This window comes from Carassius auratus, chromosome 42 (genome assembly GCF_003368295.1).
Source record: "Carassius auratus strain Wakin chromosome 42, ASM336829v1, whole genome shotgun sequence".
NCBI lineage: Eukaryota > Metazoa > Chordata > Actinopteri > Cypriniformes > Cyprinidae > Carassius > Carassius auratus.
The window spans coordinates 11,334,865-11,354,202 of NC_039284.1; the positions used below are offsets into that span (position 1 = coordinate 11,334,865).

General features: G+C 38.1%; 1 protein-coding gene across 3 annotated transcripts in view; it reads left to right on the plus strand.

Annotated features, from left to right (window-relative positions):
• LOC113060649 (alpha-(1,6)-fucosyltransferase-like) overlaps window positions 1-19,338 on the plus strand; it is an 82,308-nt gene that overhangs the window by 59,819 nt on the left and 3,151 nt on the right. For all 3 annotated transcript variants that reach the window (XM_026229740.1, XM_026229738.1, XM_026229739.1), the window contains 7 exons: window positions 7,663-7,781; window positions 10,660-10,822; window positions 11,597-11,711; window positions 14,739-14,976; window positions 17,197-17,443; window positions 18,210-18,386; window positions 19,015-19,165. In XM_026229740.1, the coding sequence (XP_026085525.1) occupies window positions 7,663-7,781; window positions 10,660-10,822; window positions 11,597-11,711; window positions 14,739-14,976; window positions 17,197-17,443; window positions 18,210-18,386; window positions 19,015-19,165 (1,210 nt within the window). The remainder of the gene's footprint in view (window positions 1-7,662; window positions 7,782-10,659; window positions 10,823-11,596; window positions 11,712-14,738; window positions 14,977-17,196; window positions 17,444-18,209; window positions 18,387-19,014; window positions 19,166-19,338) is intronic.

Consider the following 19,338-nt stretch of genomic DNA (forward strand, 5'->3'; position numbering starts at 1 on the left):
CTGAATTGACTGACAGAAATCTAAGTGAGCTGTGCTTCATTCATCACTACACTCTTTACAGTACACAACTGGCCTTAATGTGACCAGACCTTAAGGCAGGTCGGTTTATTTGGCAGTCATATTGGGAAGGCCCCCAGGCAGCGCTTTTCCATGTAGTAGGCATACAGTCTACAAAAATACCTGGTAATAATGGTATGATAAATGTAGCCTTTTTTGCTCAAATCACACTATATATTTTTCAGGGTGTTTTAGCTTATGCACATGCATATTGAAAAAGGAAATAACGAGTACATAAACAGCTTATACCGCTATCTGGAATGCTGAAATAAGGGACTTCATTTCCTTCTTGGCAAGAAAGGATAAGGGTGGAGATAGACTTTGTCTGATAAAGCTGATCTTTTTCATGATTAGAGCAGATATTTACATTTTTTTATGATGATAAAAGGACATTTCTAACAAAGACATGTGCCAGCGTGTGCAAGACCGTCTGTGTTTGTCTGAATCTACATTTAAAGGGATAGTTCACCCAAAATGAAAGTCATCATTCTGTAGAATGAAAAAAGGTCTAGTGTTTCGCATAACATTTCTTGGGTGAAATAAAAATAGAAACAAGTCTGATGTATAAAGGAATAAAATTAAAATGGGTGGCATATCACAGATAAGTAGTAGATTTTGATATATTTCATTTTAATCATGTCTCCAACTTTTGTTGAAGAATTTTGGGAATTTTTGTTTAATTTGCTCTCCATCTAATCTCATTGCTGTCAAGGAAAAAGGGAGACTGAACTCTCGATTCAGTCAAAGTCATTTAGTCCCTGCTAAATGTGACTAATTACTCTCGGGTTTAGACTTGGCCTTTTATTTGACCTCTCTCTTTGGTGCAGCAGTAATAAAAAACATCAGACTGTAATTAATTCTGATATAGGTTTCCAAAACACACCTCAAATTGAAAAAAATTAAAAACAAACTATTCTACACCACTACTAGTCATTTGTAAAATAAAAATAAAAAAACACTTATATCAGGTCATACTCACATTTGTCTAACAAATATGCACTTTTAAGAACCACATCATTTGCATCATTTGCAAATATAGGCAGTAGTTGACCTCACACACACATACACACATACTTGGGATTTACCAGGATAATATCACCTAAATTAGTGATATTATTATTGTATTGTTGTATTATTGTATTGTACCAATAATTACCGAAAATATTGCCTATTTGATTCTATTGAAATGCACTCTAGACAGTATAGCATTGATTTTCTAATTTACTTACAGTATAGCAATGGTGCTAATTATTTAAACTCTTTAACACTTAATTTAGATAGGGCCGAGTTCAAATATTCTGGCAGGAAGTTGGGACTCCTTAAAGTGCCCCTATTATGCCATTTTTAAAGTTGCTTATATTGTTTTATGAGTCTCCTAAAACAGGTTTACATGCACGCAAGGTCAAAAAACATGTTCGTTTTCTCAGAAAATAGATTTAATTTTACATAATTTCTAAATGATTCGTAAACGACTCGTGCGAAGCAGTTCTAAGAATCAGTCTCTCTAAATCCCTCCTAGATGGGGATTCACGAGCACAACTGGAGCAGGACATTTCTCAGTGGTAAGTGTCAAATGTAGACAAGTTTGTGGTAATTATAAGATGTGATCAAACAAATTTACTTTCACAGCGAAAGGACAGCGCTTCTCGGAATTATATTAATCACATAGAACTTTTACTGTGTTTGTGGGCAGGCAAGTTAGCGACCTGAAACGTGGGCGGACATTATGCAAAAGTGTTACTTTTTGACATAGATCCGTAACATAATAAGATTCAAATTCCTGCCCACTCATTTCGGCAATTGCGAAGTGACTTTTTTTTTTTTTGATAGACAATAACTTTATATATCGTGTACTGTCGGACTCACAACTTTGCAGATAGTTTATGATCACATACAGCTACATGACACACAGCATAAATGGTAAATAGTCGAAAAGGCATAATAGGGGCACTTTAACAGATATTGTTTTCCTTTCATCGGGCCTTTTATTAATTATTATACTAATTATTGATGTACAGTGACCTGTTGAGATTTCTAAAGGAAAACAAAGGGAGTGATTGTTTTTCCCCTGCAATCAAAGATCATTAGAACAGAAAAGATTTTACACAAGGAAAACTGACCGCTTCCTCCATAATTCATGACGGTCCAGCCTCTTCATTAAACTTTACTTGCCCTTATGAAAACTTAACACAGTTCTGGTCTAGTATCCATAGTTTAAGTAGACTATTTGTTATAATATGCAAAATCATTAATTTGGTTTATACAAAATAATTTGTTATGAAAATAATGTTAGTAAAAATAAATGATACTGTCATTGTTGTAAAAAAAATGATGTTCAATTGCTCTCCTAATATATAACATTTTCAAAAGATGCAAAGTTATTCCAATTAATTTTTACAATTATAAGGATTGTGTTGTGTGGATAAGTATGTCATGGTTTTCTCTGTTTTTGTTCTCAGTTCAGTTTATAATGTCAGGGCTCATGAAAAGTCATGAATTACAACTGAGAAGCAAACACTACTAGACTTTCAAATTGTTCCAAACAACAAACTTTGCTAGTAGACGCGTGACAAATGAAAACCCAATGTGTTTTAAAATCAGCTCAAAATGTCAAACATGTTTGATATCCTCCTAATGGATGGAATCTAAATCTGAAGCTAAAAAATCTGTTCAAAAGTCTGTGCTCATAAACACTGTTTGATTTTCTATGTAATATGTCAACTTCAACTGCCCAGAATCTACAAACTAGCTTTGACTTTCAGCAACTAACCTCGACTAACCCAGACTACATATTGGGGTTAAAAAATCTGGCCAAAAGTCATGTCTAGCAATTTGGTCTTTAGTAATGATCACAGTGACATTTAAAGGTAGGCCAACCAACTGAAGTTTTCTCTGTTTATCTATCTATCTTTATTTATCTTTCACCACACCAAAAGTAGAACCACACAAATGGGTTTCAGCAACTTTAACACAATGGTGCGTGGAGCTCCACCATGAACTTATTAAAGGGACAATCCCTCTGTAGTCATCTAGGGTTAAGTGATTTGTTTAGTGGCACAATGATGATGGCTCCCGACTCACTTATTGCAGGGTTTAAACCAGCAACTTTTCGGATACAAATCCTGGGCTTTCGCCACAACATCACACCACCTCATTACACTTGACAGTCATTCAGTCACAGTGTAACAGCAGTCATGTACTGGCATCATCCAGCACATCTATATTTGTCGCGCACACACCTACACACCAAGCATCACACAAAACGGTGTCCAATTCGTCAGTGATGACTGAAGAGGATGACTGTCTGAGTGTTTGCTAGCTCACTAGCAGCTCTAGTCATTCTGAAATGTTCTCATAGGAGGTCAAAACCACAAGCTGTTGCTGCTTTCACCCAAGTCTGACAGTTTCCTGCATCTTCCACTTTCGGTTTTCACACTTATTTTCATCCTGTCTGCATTTGTGTAAGTGTGTGCGTCCTACTTCAGTACAAGTGTCTCTGTGGGCTGCTACAACATCTCGCAAGGTTTCAGCGTCAGCAGAAACCCAAGGACTTGTGGGATTTCCATCACACCTCTCTGACAGCCATTCCCAAACCCTGGTGTGTTTCTAAATGCTTGTCTCTGCCCCTGCTGTGAGTGATGTGGCCTCATTAGCTGGTGATTGCTGGTTATGTAATGCCACATGATGAAGCTCAGGTTTCCGAGGACAGGTGATGTGTGAGGAGAACAAAAAGAGAAATACAGGGAAGGGAGTTCAAGTGAAAAGTGTAGCTTCTATTGTTGCTGGCTTCGAGAGAACACCATTTACTGTTTCTCAGTTTGTAGACAGTTTGGGAGTTTTGTGTTTTTTAAGCGCGTGTCAGGACTGTGTTTGCTGTTGCAGTCTAAATAACAGCATGAAATTGCACACACAGCTGTAACTGTTACTGTCATTGTTGTGTGTGACCCATTTATTAGTCAAACTGCATATTTAGTGGCATATAATTTAGAGTGAGAAAAAGTCTTATCATCAGGATTTGTTTTAACAGTGAAAAGTAGACCGGGTACTTATTACATCAACAAAAATATTGTTTTAAAAAGGGATGCAAGGTTTTGCACAGTAAAAAAGAGAAATTAATGCAGAGCTCTAGCATGAAACTCTTATGGCGCAGTCTGATAGGTCTAACTCAGTCTGACGTAATGGCATCATTATCACATGGCACAGCTGATTGGTTCTCTCCTGTATTTCTAGCCAATGAGCTCGCTGCTCAACATTCTAATATATGACTAGAGCTTGCCGTAGCAGTGCAGTTTGCTTCAGAATCTCTCCACCTTCCCCAGCTCCACCTGTATAGATGTGCTATGTGGTGATTCATGTATGCTATATGGGGGTTATTTAATGTGTTATATTTGCAGCAGAAATATTTCTTACATGCTCACAGCAGCATGTCTGTGGATGTATTGGCTGGAGCAAGTCTCGGTTGCTCTGCCACAGCAGCAGCGTAGCAGATCTATTCTGCCAAGACCTAATACATTAACATTGTCATGTACATTACCATGCCAATCCCTCCGAAAGTTGTCATGACAGAAATATTTTATTCAGCAATAATGCTTTTAATTGATCAAAAATACACTGTCTAATGAAGGCTTTTCTTTTGAACTTTCCATTCACATATATATATGGAAAATCAGGGCTGTGTTCCATTTAGCTTTAAACATACATCCTGCAAAATTCCCTTATCACTTCCTCCTGGGGGAATCCCTGCTGTTGTTTGGTAAATGCATTCCACTTTGCACATGGGATCCGCTATAGTGGACACACACTATGTAAGCAGTGATGCACATCCAAGTCTATGAGGTGGAGGGAATTTAGCGTTGGAAGAGTATGAATACTTTGAAGTGGAATGCTACCCGGAAGTTTAATAAAACTATTTAATTTAAACAGTATTTTTGCTGTTTTCAGTTAGAATTTTAAAATCCTGCATAAATATAACTAACATAAGCAAAATTAGTCTTGGTTAACCCTTAATCAGTCCTTGGAGTCCAGTTGACCCCGCTGAGAGATTCCTTCATTTTTAAAAAGTGTTCCCTTCATCTCAGAGGCATGAGACTCTGACTTTTCATAAATAATCTGTCTAAACACACACACAAAATCTGGACTCGATTTGGTTGTTCTAAAACTGTGTAAAAAAATTACCATTTAAGGTCCTGGGGATTGACCCCACATTGAAAATGAATGGGAAAAGTGAGAAAAATTTTTTTTTCTTTCTTCTTTTTTTTTTTGTTTTTGTTTCATTTGTCAAAAAAAGAGATGTAAACCCAGAATAAATCCGAAATGTTTTACATTTTTAAATTTTTTTACATAGAAATTGGTATATAAAATCAACAAATTTGGTATAAATCTGAAAATGTCCACTTCCATAAATGAAGGACTGGTAATAGAGCACAAATGCAACATGGAACAAGCGTGTTCACTCATACACACACACTCACACACACTCACACACACATACACAGGTGTGACATATGTGTCCTGGGAATTTTTTTGATTTTGGCAAATAAAATGCACAGAACATAAATGCATAACAATGTGAAGGGGTAGACATAACACACACACACACACACACACAGATAGAGAGAGAAAGAGAGATGTTTGCTAATTTATGTATCATAATTTACATTTACATACACAAAAGCAGACAATTCAAAAGACATCAGACAACAACAAATTCTAACCTTTGACAAAATATAGATTTTTCATTTATTTTAGAATGTTTAAATATATATATATATATAATATATATATATATATATATATATATATATATATATATATATATATATATATATACTTGAGGACTGATTAAGGGTTAATGGCATTAAAATGTATTTAAAGCAAAACAAAAATAATGATTAACAATTTTTTTTGCATGTTTTTGCAGTTTTTGTATCTGCTCAGACATTTGAAGGTAACTCTTTCAGAACTGAGATTTGTCAGCTCCACAGTAACATCTGCGTTTGTGTACTTGAGTAGAGCATGTTTCTGGCCTGAAAAAGAAAGCAATTTGAGTTCATTTAACAAAGTTGTCTCTAACGCAGTATGTCTCCTGACAAACCGCATAAACATGAATTAAACTCAAGGCCTTTGTCTTTCTCACAAACACAACACGTCTTTGCCCACAGACTCTCTTTCTCTCTCACACACAAACCCCACCTCGCTCATTTCCTTTCTCACTCTCTTCTCATTTCATCCTTGACCAGCCAAGAATGACATAAATGTTTGACATTGCACTTTTTTCTTCAATTCCAGCATCCCTCCTCATTCTGTTTCGTCCATCTATATTTTTCTTTTTGTCTGTCTTTCATTCTTCTCCTTCTGTTGACAGTCATCCATATGACCATTTGATTCCAGGTGTAATGGGAAAGCATTGTTTACCATTTCAAAACCCTACCTACAAATGCATTTCCGTCCCTCTCTCCTCAGATGAGACTTCTGCTGCCCTATCCTCATTTTTCTTCCCTCACCGTCTATCTCTGTCTCTCTCTCTTTCAGGTGAGCCAGTTTTTTCACAATGCTTTCTGTTCACGTCAAACACATTTTGAAATACAGCTCATATTTCCACTACAAACCCACTGCAAGGACACAGAGCTGTGCATGAGAAAAAGGGGAGAACTGAGCTCTGCAATGCTGTGCCACCCCCCATCCCCTAGTGTGTGTGATACACAATCTTAAACATTTCTAAATGTTTTTTTTTTTTCACTGCGCAGATTGTGAGGTTTATGGTCTCTTAATGTGATCACTACCTGATCTGCTAGGAGAATATTGTAGTTCTCTAGAAATGCAATCTAAGGCATCATTAATCCACTAAACAAGCAGTGCAATATACAGGTTTGAGAGCGATGAGTCACACACCAATCCTATGCACTAATACCTGTATAAATGCAGCAATAACTGCATACTTGAAATTCATAGTTGTAAAACCACTTGTATTTGTTGTACCTGTTCAGCTGGCACCTAATGGAGAATAACACTTGGTGGCCCTCAGGTAATGCATGTCTGAGAACCCTAGTATATTGAAATTGTAATTAGCATTATATAAAAGCAATAGAATTAGTAATTTAGAAAGCAAAACTGTGTGTGTGTGTGTGTGTGTGAGAGAGAGAGAGAGAGAGAATATGCAGGATTTGTTGTCTGACAAAGGAAGTCATCTTATAAATTAACTAGATTTCTCTGAAGGAGTGTCAGGGAATGATGGAGGTTCAGGTCTTGGGATGTTGGCCGGTAATGAAGTTTATAAGATGACAAATGTGTGTGTTGGACGTCAGGAGCCCATGCTGGGCAGGCTTCGGTCAGTTGTTTGTGTGTCTGTGTGTGATGAATAACCCCTACCACCAAATGAATTGGCCGCAGTGGGTGCCCCAACTGATCATTGCATTAAATTGGTACTGGAAGCAAGGAGCAAAGACCCATGGGAAATTAGCAACCACAATTCACCTTGACCCAGTAGGCCACACGATCACTCTCACTCACATGAGTTTGAATGTTCAGAAGCATTAATGCACAGCATATGAACATGTGGATATCCCAGACAGTGGTCATGCTAGCATGTCTCTCTCTGTCTTCCAGGTTACCTGACGGACAGGCCGATGGTGGTCCCGGAGCCGTGGGTAAACTACGCAACCTTGAAGAGCAACTGATAAGAGCTAAGGAGAAAATCAACTCTTACCGCAGCCTCCCTGCTGATGGTGTGTAAATAACGCAGAATATGAAAAATTACAATTGCCTGCCAGCATTTTCAGTGGCTAAACTGAAAAAAAAGCATAAATTGTATTTCTAGACTCTTACAATTCTTAATATATGAAGCTTTTTGTAATTGCATATATTGTTGATTGTTCATAAGTGTAATTTTTTAAGAATAGCTCTAAAAGAAAAACATTTGTTTTTAACTCATTAAAATTAATTTCTGAATATATTAAGCAAGGTTTTATTTATTTTTCTTATTTATTTTTACTTGGTAAATTCAAGGCCAAACTACAAATTTTGAACGTATCAGAAAAGTCTTTATAAAAGTTTAACTTTTAAGTATCTGAAAAAACATTTTTATTTAATTGAATTGCTTAATGTATAATGCAAATTCAAACCAAACTCTTAACTCAAAAAGAAACTAAAAACTAGTTAGATTTTAGATTTTGTATCTTTAAAGGATGTCTTTAAACACCTCCAAAGGGAGATTTTGTAGATTTACTTAAAGGGGTTGGTTCACCTAAAAATGAAAATTATGTCATTAATAACTCATCCTCATGTCGTTCCAAACCCGTGAGACCTCCGTTTATCTTCGGGACACAGTTTAAGATATTTTAGATTTAGTCCGAGAGCTCTCAGTCCCTCCATTGAAGCTGTGTGTACGGTCTACTGTCCATGTTCAGAAAGGTAAAAAAAAACATCAACCAAAGTAGTCCATGTGACATCAGGGGGTTAGTTAGAATATTTTGAAGCATCGAAAATACATTTTGGTCCAAAAATAGCAAAAAACTACGACTTTATTCAGCATTGTCTTCTCTTCCGTGTCTGTTGTCCGGATCTTTTTGAACCAAATTGAACTGAATCTTTTTAAACGGTTCACAACTCCAATAAGCATTAATCCACAAATGACTTAAGCTGTTAACTTTTTTTTATGTGGCTGACACTCCCTCTGATTTAAAATAAACCAATATCTCGGAGTAATTCTTTTACTCAAACAGTACATTGACTGAACTGAAGATGAACACCGAGCCGGGCCAGATAATGAACAACAGGCTGACTCGTTCTTAAGTCAAGAACCGTTTATGTCAGACGCGTCCGATGCGAGAACAGAGGAGCTGATGATGCACATGTGTGATTCAGCGTGAAGCAGAACGACACACAGAGCGTCTGAACCGAACTGATTCTTTTGGTGATTGATTCTGAACTGATTTTGTGCTAGTGTTATGAGCCCAGGTAAACCGAAGGCTTGAATCAAGGGCAATCATCGCCAATGATGCCATTATGTAGAGCGCACAGGAATTTGTGGATTAATGCGTATTGGAGACGTGAACCGTTTAAAAAGATTCAGTTCGATTTGGTGAACTGGTTTAAAAAGATCCAGTTTCATTAAATGATTCGTTCGCAAACCGGATATGACAAACTGCTTTGTTTTGAACTCTCTCACAACAGACACAGAAGAGAAGACAATGCGGATTAAAGTTGTAGTTTTTGCTATTTTTGGACCAAAATGTATTTTCTATGCTTCAAAAAATTCTAACTAACCCCCTGATGTCACATGGACTACTTTGATGATGTTTTTCTTACCTTTCTGGACAGTATACAGTACACACAGCTTCAATGGAGGAACTGAGAGCTCTCGAACTAAATCTAAAATATCTTAAACTGTGTCCCGAAGATGAACTGAGGTCTTACGGGTTTGGAACGACATGAGGGTGAGTTAATAATGACATCATTTTCATTTTTGGGTGAACTAACGCTTTAACTTCTGGGCATCCTTAAGCATAGAGTTAAATAAATGCATACACGTGTGTGTGTGTGTGTGTGTGTGTGTGTGTGTGTGTGTGTGTGTGTGTGGTAGTATGTGAGGGCTGACAGCTCTTTTTCAGATGTTCTGTAATGGCTTGCTGTTAATGCTAAGTCAAGGAAAGATGAAATGTGTCAAATTAATAGGAGCCTTTTAATATGGATAAAAAGTGTGTGTGTGGGTGTGTGTTCACAGTGAAGGACGGTCATATCACTACAGGGAGTGTGTGAAAATTGTCCTCTAGCCAACATTTGCCTTCTGTCTACGCGCACACACACACACACACACACACACACACACACACATATAATATACTGTATATATAATTATGTGGATAATGTGGACCAGCACAATATCCAGGGATACTGGTTATTTTATGATGCTGCTAAGCACACATGCACACACACACATCGTCTGTGGCTGGTTTCTGGGTCAGCAACCCTTATTGTATTGCATTGAAGGATCTTTTGAGAGGAGGAGCTAGTGGAACTATATACACAGCCATGTGCCAGATTGTCTTACTGCCACTGATACCCTTATTGAATGACATTGCTTTTTAATCTCACACACATCTCTGTGCATTCACACACATACATAGGTCACACAGTCTGCAGTACACATGCATCCTTTCATATGCCCAGCAACAGTGTTTCAGATACCCACTGTATGCTTCATCCACGTGTAAATACAATTCTCTGAATGCTGATGGTTGCACCTTCTTCAAGTGTGTTGATATGAGTAAACTTCGATCAAAGTTTTATTTGATGAATAGAAATTTCAAAAGAACAACATTTATGTGGAGTGGAAAACTGTAACATTATAAATGTCTTTACTGTCACTTGAACAGAAGTTGAAAAGTAGTGTATTTTACACAGTATTTACTCAAAATTCACTCAAACGTATTGAAGCAGAAAAGGTGACTAGGTTTTGACTAAGTGCATTATCTGTAAAATAACTGGTGAAAATGTAAAGATGTTGGCTGATTAGTGGACCTGGATGATTGATATGGAACTTTCCTCTCAATAGTGAACATTAGCATTGAAATAATATGAATGTTTGTTTGCGTGTGTATGCAGGCCCAGGAAAGGACCAAGAGGAGCTTAGGAGGAAGGTGGAGAACGGCGTGAGGGAACTGTGGTATTTCGTCCGCAGTGAGTTGAAGAAACTAGCACTGGTGGAGACCGGAGCATTACAGAAACACGTGGACACACTCCTGCAAGACCTCGGACACCAGCAGAGGTTAGACACACATGTAAACATCAGCAATTCAATCATATAGATATTTTGGCCGATACAGCAGATTGGTATGCATTCTAAATCTACACTTCCTTTCAAATGTATGAGGTGGTAGGTATAATGATATAATAATATAGGATACGTTTGACATTATTAGCTGGTCCCTATCCTCTCATCAAATTTACATAACATCAGTAGCTGAAATTCACTTCAGGGGCTTTCCCCCCATGTTTTCAATATCTAAGGCCTCAAAACCATTTTGTTGTACAATAGAAGAGATGAATAACAGTTTAATACTTTTGAATACCAGCATAGAGGAGTATTACATATCCATAATGCACATATATGCAGACTTTGCATCCTTTTTTTTAATTATTGTGCACGCTCATTTTCACTTGTCCTAATCATGTGCTACATTTTATTAAAGTGGAGAAATCCTATCCATCTCTAATCTCTTTCTTAACAGCTGTTATCTCATGGGGCTCTAATACCAATGCTGAGGTTTAATGAGTGTGTATGTTTAGATCAGTGCATTTGCTCGCACTTCAGAAAAAAGACGTCCGTGTAATGCTGAACAGCCGCTAAAAAAATGAAGTCATTACTAGAGCTGTTTTAATTGTATTGTGGATGATTAGCAGCGCATAGGCCAAGCTGACTTTAGTTTGTGACAGTAAAACTAATTAAATATAATTTCTTTACAAAATGTTCTGTAATTAGCCATAATTAATTGGCTTAATTAGCAGCTGTGTTTTACAGTGGTCCTTATGTAATCTTTAGGTCCATCATGTCAGACTTGTATCATCTGAGCCAGGCGGATGGTGCTGGAGACTGGAGAGAGAAGGAAGCTAAAGAACTGTCCGACCTAGTACAGAACAGAATCACATACCTGCAGGTACACCACACACACACACACACACACACACATTTGGTTTTTCCTTTTGCTTTTTTTCTTTCTTTCCTTAGGAAGGTTTTATTCTGACATTTTCATTCAAATATTGTGAGTCATGCTGACTAAAAAGATTCATTCAGGTTTGTGAACCGATGCATTCAGTGTATCTTATATAATTATGTCTGTTGGTGGTCATAAGCGAGGCTTTTTCTGTCATGAATAAGTCATCCTTCAATCCTGAATCATTTCCTCAACCAATTTATTGCAAAAAAAACCCCTGAAATGCTCAGGACTAAAACAAGTATTATTTTATGTTAAAACTTGCGTGTTAGAACTCTCTTGAAAAAGTTTAATTTAATGTAATAAAAGGACTACTTTGTGACTCCATATGTGATTTGCTCATTACTTTTATGGCAGAAAAGCAGTCTAATTCTTTAAAAGGTAGAACTAAAATGCGTTAGTGTGTGGAAATCATCTGTTCATGTAAAAGATGTAAAAACACTGATTTGTCCATAACCATTGGACGCTATTTTTAGTTTGAAAGGAACTAGTTTGAAAGGCTATGAAGGATGGAAGTACACAACAGTATGACATATTCAATGGACTCTACTTCTATCCCAAAATAGATCCAAATTGTCATGATTGGGCTGGACCCTTATCTGAAACGTTCCACACTACTTCCAACTCTCACAGCCTCGGTTTTGACTGCATGTTTTGTTTGTTTTTCAAATTAAATATGGCTTCTGTTGTGAATACAGTCTATGGCTGAATAGGATCACATTCATTCACCCTCCTCCTTCCCTCTCCGCATATATCATTGAGAGGAGTGATTATATTGCAGTTGGCGGGACAGCAGTATATTGTCCCTCTCTCTAAGATGGGATGGGGCCGGTTATTTGCACTGACTCCACACTGGAGACTAAAATTCAGCTGCAACACAATGCAGTTCCTCGCACAAGCACACAGGCTGTAATCAGCAGAGCTCAGCTTCATTTTGTGTGTTTAACCCGTAGCCTGAACTTCTGATAGACTTAAGAACACAGACACATGCTGAAGTTTCAGATTGAATGTCAACAGCACATTGAGGATTTAGACAAGTGATGCTTTTACCTGATAATCTCTGTATTTATAAAAGATTTAGCTTTAAGTTTCATAAAACAGTGGTAAGAAAGGGGTCGCATTTCTGCAATGCCAAGTGCAAATAATAAATAAATAAGAACCAAATAAATAGGCTTATCTTTTTAATTAGTAGGCTTAATTATTAATAGGCTTTCTCCCAGGTTAGACGGAATCGAGGAGCAAGGTTTTTTTGTCAACGTGGAATATTAATATAATCAAGACGGGGAAAAACTGGATCTCATGAAGACATTACTGAAGACGTTTAACAGCCGACAAACAAACTTAGAACAGGGAACACTTTCTATATGGGACTTGATGAGGGCAGGACGAGGAACACCTGGGACTAATGAAACAACATAGGAAACACCTGCGACAAATTAACAGAATACGCAGGGAACAGAAACTGGGTCACAGAAAGAAAACAAACACAAAACACGTAACAGAGTTTGACACTTTCAGTACGATTTACTTAAGAACGGCTGGGGAGTTTCTCCAATACTTCTTTGTGTGAAAAAAAAAAATACTTTTTAACATTTAATGCTGCATAAGGCATAATTTAAACCTGGCATGCACAGCCTCTTTGAAGACAAGCCCATACATCCAATCAATATTTTTTTTCCTTTCAAGTCATTTAGCAGAAGCTAGCTGAATGGCGAAGTGGAAATTTCTCATTCACAAAAACTGTATTATTATGAATAATTGAATTATAAATAATCAAAATTAAATTGTCTGTTTATTTACTGTACTTAGTAATGTAATACAGAAAATTCTCTTTTTTTTTCAATTATATTTATCACACACACACTACCGTTTAAACGTTTGGGGACTTTAAGTTACAGTCAGGGTTCCTGCTCAGCATGGAAAAGTATGGAATTCAACTTTAGTCATTTCCATGTCTGGATAAGCATGGAAAAAATAATAAAATCAAATGTGAACCATTGTTATTATGGCCATTTTTTAAATACTAATGGTAATATACTGTAATATGGGTCAAAAAAAGCCCATTTCTGTTTGGTTGTTGATGATGGTTAAGTTTTGGCACTTTTATATTGTATTGTAACCTACTCATTTGGCCTAGGGGAAAACGTTTGTGCTACCAGTATTATGTTAACTTTGACTAATAGTTTTGTGTCAGTACTGTCCATCAGAGAGACAGGTTCGAGCGGTAATGAGAGCTGGAGTGTGATTAAAGTGATGAAGTGTATTTTACTTTGTGTGAGAGACAGACAGGCTGATAACAAAGAAGCTGTGTCTCTTATGAGAAATGACAGTCCTCTGTCTGTCTTTCTACACCACTGTCATCCTTCTCTTATCTTCAGTGCGCTCTCTCTTGCCTCTTTCTTTTGCTATACTCCAGTCATTCGCCTCTCTCTTGTCTCAGTATGAGAGAAACAGAGATAGACGGAGGGACCATTTTCCGTCCTGTTTGTTGCGTCTTCTTTCATCCAGCCACAGTCATTCAAACATTATATTCTTTTGGTGTCATAGCCACATTTATCATTTCCTCCAGCACATACTAAAAATATTTTCATGCACGAGAGATGATTGGACCGTTTCAAAAACCTTGACAAATCTGCTTCTTTCTGTTTTTTTGTATTCTGTCATGTTTTTTTCTTACTGGTAGTCTTGAAAGATGTATAATACAAATGTCTTGAACCGCTCCGTGAACAGCACGGTACAGAAGTCACACTTCAGCTGTCAAAAGCAAACTCCTGTGGTGTTTTTTTGACGTCTAGCAGATCAAGGAACCTGCTGGACTATAAAAAAATGCCATATACAGCAGCCTCGAGCTGTATTTCTGCTCACGTAATGGAATTCTGATGTTTTATTTGCGATTTCTTTGTCTAAACGTGGCCGCTGCATGTGTTGAAATCTCTTCAGTCATCTCTCTCTACTGATCTGTATCTGCAGAATCCTCAGGACTGCAGCAAGGCTCGCAAGCTGGTGTGCAACATCAATAAGGGTTGTGGATATGGCTGCCAGCTGCATCATGTGGTCTACTGCTTCATGATTGCCTATGGCACACAGCGCACCCTCATACTGGAGTCGCAGAACTGGCGCTACGCCACAGGCGGATGGGAGACTGTCTTTAAACCCGTTAGCGAAACTTGCACTGACCGCACAGGGGCCTCCACTGGACACTGGTCTGGTCAGTACCACACAAGCCTCTCAAATTCGACACAACACGTAACATACAAGGTTAAAAAATGCAATAATTAAAATTACTGCACACTGAAACGCCATATGTTCAAGTTTTGATCGGGAGAAATCAGTGATCAGGGACCTTAGAGATACACTTTATCTATTTGTTTCTTGTGTTGAGATTAGATACGAGCCTTTTAAGATTTTATATTTTTTGGCATCTTGATGTTTAACAGTGTCAGTCTGTACGATGGTCACATGATTGTTTTTCATAAATTCAACTCAGAATCAAGAACATTTATTTAATAATGGACGTTTTAAAACATTCATTCGGAAAACATACCACTGGTCTTTTTTATATACTGTGACCTTGTAAAAGTCTGTCAAATAGGCTAAACCCAGCATTCGGGGGATCCTCTACAGCTGGAGTGAACCGGCTGTGCTCTTAAAAGCAAAGCAGAGGGGAAGTAGAGACTGCCTTTAAAACATGAAAGAAATGACCCATCTCCCATCACTCTTTCCTCCCAGAGGACACAATCTCTCTTAGTTCGCCCTAAAGCCTGCATTTCTGCACTCCACGGACCAGTGAGACTGACAGAGATGGAGACTGAGCAAGCGAGTTATATTAAAACATGCTATTCCAACTTATTCTTTTACATTTATGCGTTTGCCAGGCACTTTTATCCAAAGCGACTTAGAATGTATTCAAGACTGAGCTCGAAGTGGGCCGGGACTCACTGTTTTTCACATTCCCTGGGAATTAAACCCATGACCTCGGCGTTGCTAGCGCCATGCCATCAGTTTTCACACATTAGCATTAACATCTTGGGTCCTCATAGTATACGCACATACTGACAGTGCCCAAATGAATTCAGCCTAATTGTTGTAGAGCTTTCGAGAGATGGTTCTCATCTATGTACATAGCACAACCCTGTTAATGCCTCTAGTTATGACACTCACTGGGTCAAAGGGCAAACCAAATCCTCCAGGATAATCCTGCTGCCGTTTAGAGAAAACACCCCCAGCAACAGACGCACCTAAACACATGCAGCATTAAAATGAATCAGTGGTACACACAGGCAACATGAATTAAAAATAATAAAGAAGCCACCTCCCCTAAAGCCCCCCGCACTCTTTAATTTATTCATCAGGATGCAAGGACAAGATGTAATTCAGATTCTCTTGCTGCTCTAATGAGGATGAGAGAGAGAGAGAGAGAGTTATTTTGTTTATCAGTGCAATGAGGGGTGCTGGGCTGGAAAAAACTCATCCCAATGCAAAGAGCCTAGCAGCAAGGTTATATAAGAACGGCTGGGGAGTTTCTCCAATACTTCTTTGTGTGAAAAATACTTTTTAACATTTAATGCTGCATAAGGCATAATTTAAACCTGGCATGCACAGCCTCTTTGAAGACAATTTTCCTTGATAAAGGATTTTTCCATTACTTCATGCTAGTGGTTGAACAATATGGATTTTTCAATAGTTAGTGCCTTTTGATCCGAATCTAGAGTGTTTCAGCCACCAACGTAATGTGCATATAGTCATAATTCCGCATAAATAACTGCCAATGTGATGTGCATACAAATGTAAATTTGCCATCACCAAAAAAAAAATTTCACTTAAGATAAAAAAATACAATTTCTCCGGTCTGCTAATATTGTAATATTAGCCAATACCGATATGGCTTCCAGTATATTGTGCATCCCTAAGGCCTGAAACATATTATTTCCATGTATGTAAATGCATACACATAATAACACATCCAGTGTAATGGCACAGACATTTGAAGGGAACTCAATCACCTGCCCTCCGTTGAGGTTTACTGCTGCCACACTAATGCGAGAACATACTTGAAGAATTTGGCTTATAAGCATTGGCAAAATGTACACCTTGAATACACTGCAAGTCAATTTGGATGCAAGTGCCTACCAAAGGCTGTAATGTAATGTAATGTAAATTACATATAGATTGCCGCTTGCTTTTAATGTATTCACCAAACATTGTATCTGTTTTCATACCTACATGTAGTATGTTTCTGGCCTTAGGGTCTTTTTTTCCTTTATTTTTTTCAGCCCCCGCGCTCTAATCCGTGCGAGCAGCTCCTCCGTCGAGCTTTATTGACTTGATAATTGTAAATTAGTCCCCTATTGGAAAAGCATGTTTGGCCAATTTTTCAGTCCATACTGCAATATTTAATTACGCTCATTGTCTTGTGCATTGTCTGTAGGTGAAGCAAACGACCGGGATGTACAGGTCATTGAGTTGCCCATCGTTGACAGCTTGCACCCTCGTCCCCCGTACCTGCCCCTGGCTATCCCTGAAGATCTTGCAGACCGGCTCCAGAGGCTTCACGGTGACCCACCTGTGTGGTGGGTGTCTCAGTTCGTCAAGTACCTGATCCGCCCTCAGGCTTGGCTGTCGAAGGAAATGCAAGAGGCCACCAGCAAGCTGGGCTTCAAGCACCCCATTATAGGGTGAGACATTACACATCAAAGCATCACACCAGGCTATTAAAACCAATCAGATGCTACATTTCACTGTATTTTATTAGTGGAGCTTACTAAGACAGAATGCATTATGCTCACTTAATATAGAATTGAATTTAAAAAACAAATAAATAAATAATATATTTTTTTTTGTATTATTAATTTATATTTTACGTTTAGTTTAATATTATTTATTTATTTATTTATTTATAGGGGATAAACATTTTCAGAAGTTCAGAATAAATACAATAGAATTGAATGGAAATTAGCCAACGTCTGTTTAAAGCCATGGTGAATACCTCAAGCTTAAGAAACACTGGCACTGATAGGCTTTGCATGTATTTACAGTATGTGTGAGAACAGGAGGGAGTGGGAGAAGAGAGGCCCTTTAAAACAAGCCACCACAAGCTCCAACAATCAATCTCCACTTACACCCACTTTTCTCTCTGCTGGGAGCGCAACCACTCACTGCCATCTTTCTGTCTCTATCTCTGTCACACACACCATTCTTACTTTCTGTCATCTCTTGATTCAGCCGCCCATCCTTAGACTCACACCATGACACATAATGGTTGGCATTTTCAGAAAATTGGCACCCCAAAGCACAAAACCTTTGAAACATCTGTTTAAATTTGTTTCTTAAGACATTTTATTCTGCTGGTCTGTATTTTTTCCTGTTCTTTGTCGACCTTGAATCCCAATCTCACATGGACGCACACAATCAGGCTGATCCAGGTATTGCTCTACTCTCCAGGGTGCATGTGCGCCGGACAGATAAGGTAGGGACGGAGGCGGCATTTCACCCCATAGAAGAGTACATGGTGCATGTTGAGGACCACTACCAGAGTCTGGCCCAGCGCATGCATGTGGACAAGAAACGGGTTTACCTCGCCACGGATGACCCCTCTCTACTGCAGGAGGCCAAGTCTAAGTGAGTACACTACAGTTTATATAGTCTATGAAAACAAGTCTTAATATCTTGTGCGGTTTTGCTAAGCAATTGAATTTATCTTCTCTTAAGGACCTTTAGGTAATTAAATGGAAGATATTCAAGAAAAATAAGAAGAAGCTATCTTAGAATCGTTAATTCCCTACTGTAAGTTGGCATCATAACCAACATGGTAGGGGTGCATGATAAATATCGGCCGATAATTAATGTGCATCTCATCAGTAAAGCCGGTTCTCTAATCAGCAGTAAATTCCATCAGGTGCATGATACATAGAGCAGCTGTTGCTTCACAAAGCCTGACAAGCTGCGCAAATATAATGAACGAATGCAGTTATGACAATAGACAGATGAGATATGTGCAATACTAAACACAGGCTACACAGATTCCTTTATCGGCAAAGGATTAGAATTGTGGTCAAATTGAGGTGCATTAATGCATTCGAATTTTGATAAAATGGGGTGGACTTCTGGGACGTCATGAACGTGTGTGAAATGATGTCTAAAAATGCTGTATACCTTAGGTAGGCAGGAGACTAGGGTTTGGAACACAGCAAGAGGAGTGTTGTCAGGGAGCACCTTTTAACCCACTTTTTTGTGTGTTTGTGTACAGGTACCCTGATTATGAATTTATAAGTGATAATTCTATTTCATGGTCGGCTGGGTTACACAACCGCTACACTGAAAACTCTCTGAGAGGAGTCATCCTGGATATCCACTTTCTCTCAAGGACCAACTTCTTAGTGTGCACCTTCTCTTCACAGGTACAGGTTGACCCACTTTTGTAGAAGTTTTTGCTCTGTTTGTCTCCCACACTGACTTTTTGTCCCTTTTTGCACTCTGCTCTTGTGTAAGTTTGTTTTTTATGTCTTTTTCTCTTTTTTCTTTTTGCATGAAGTGCCCAAACCTCCCACAGTATTTATATTAGATTAAGACT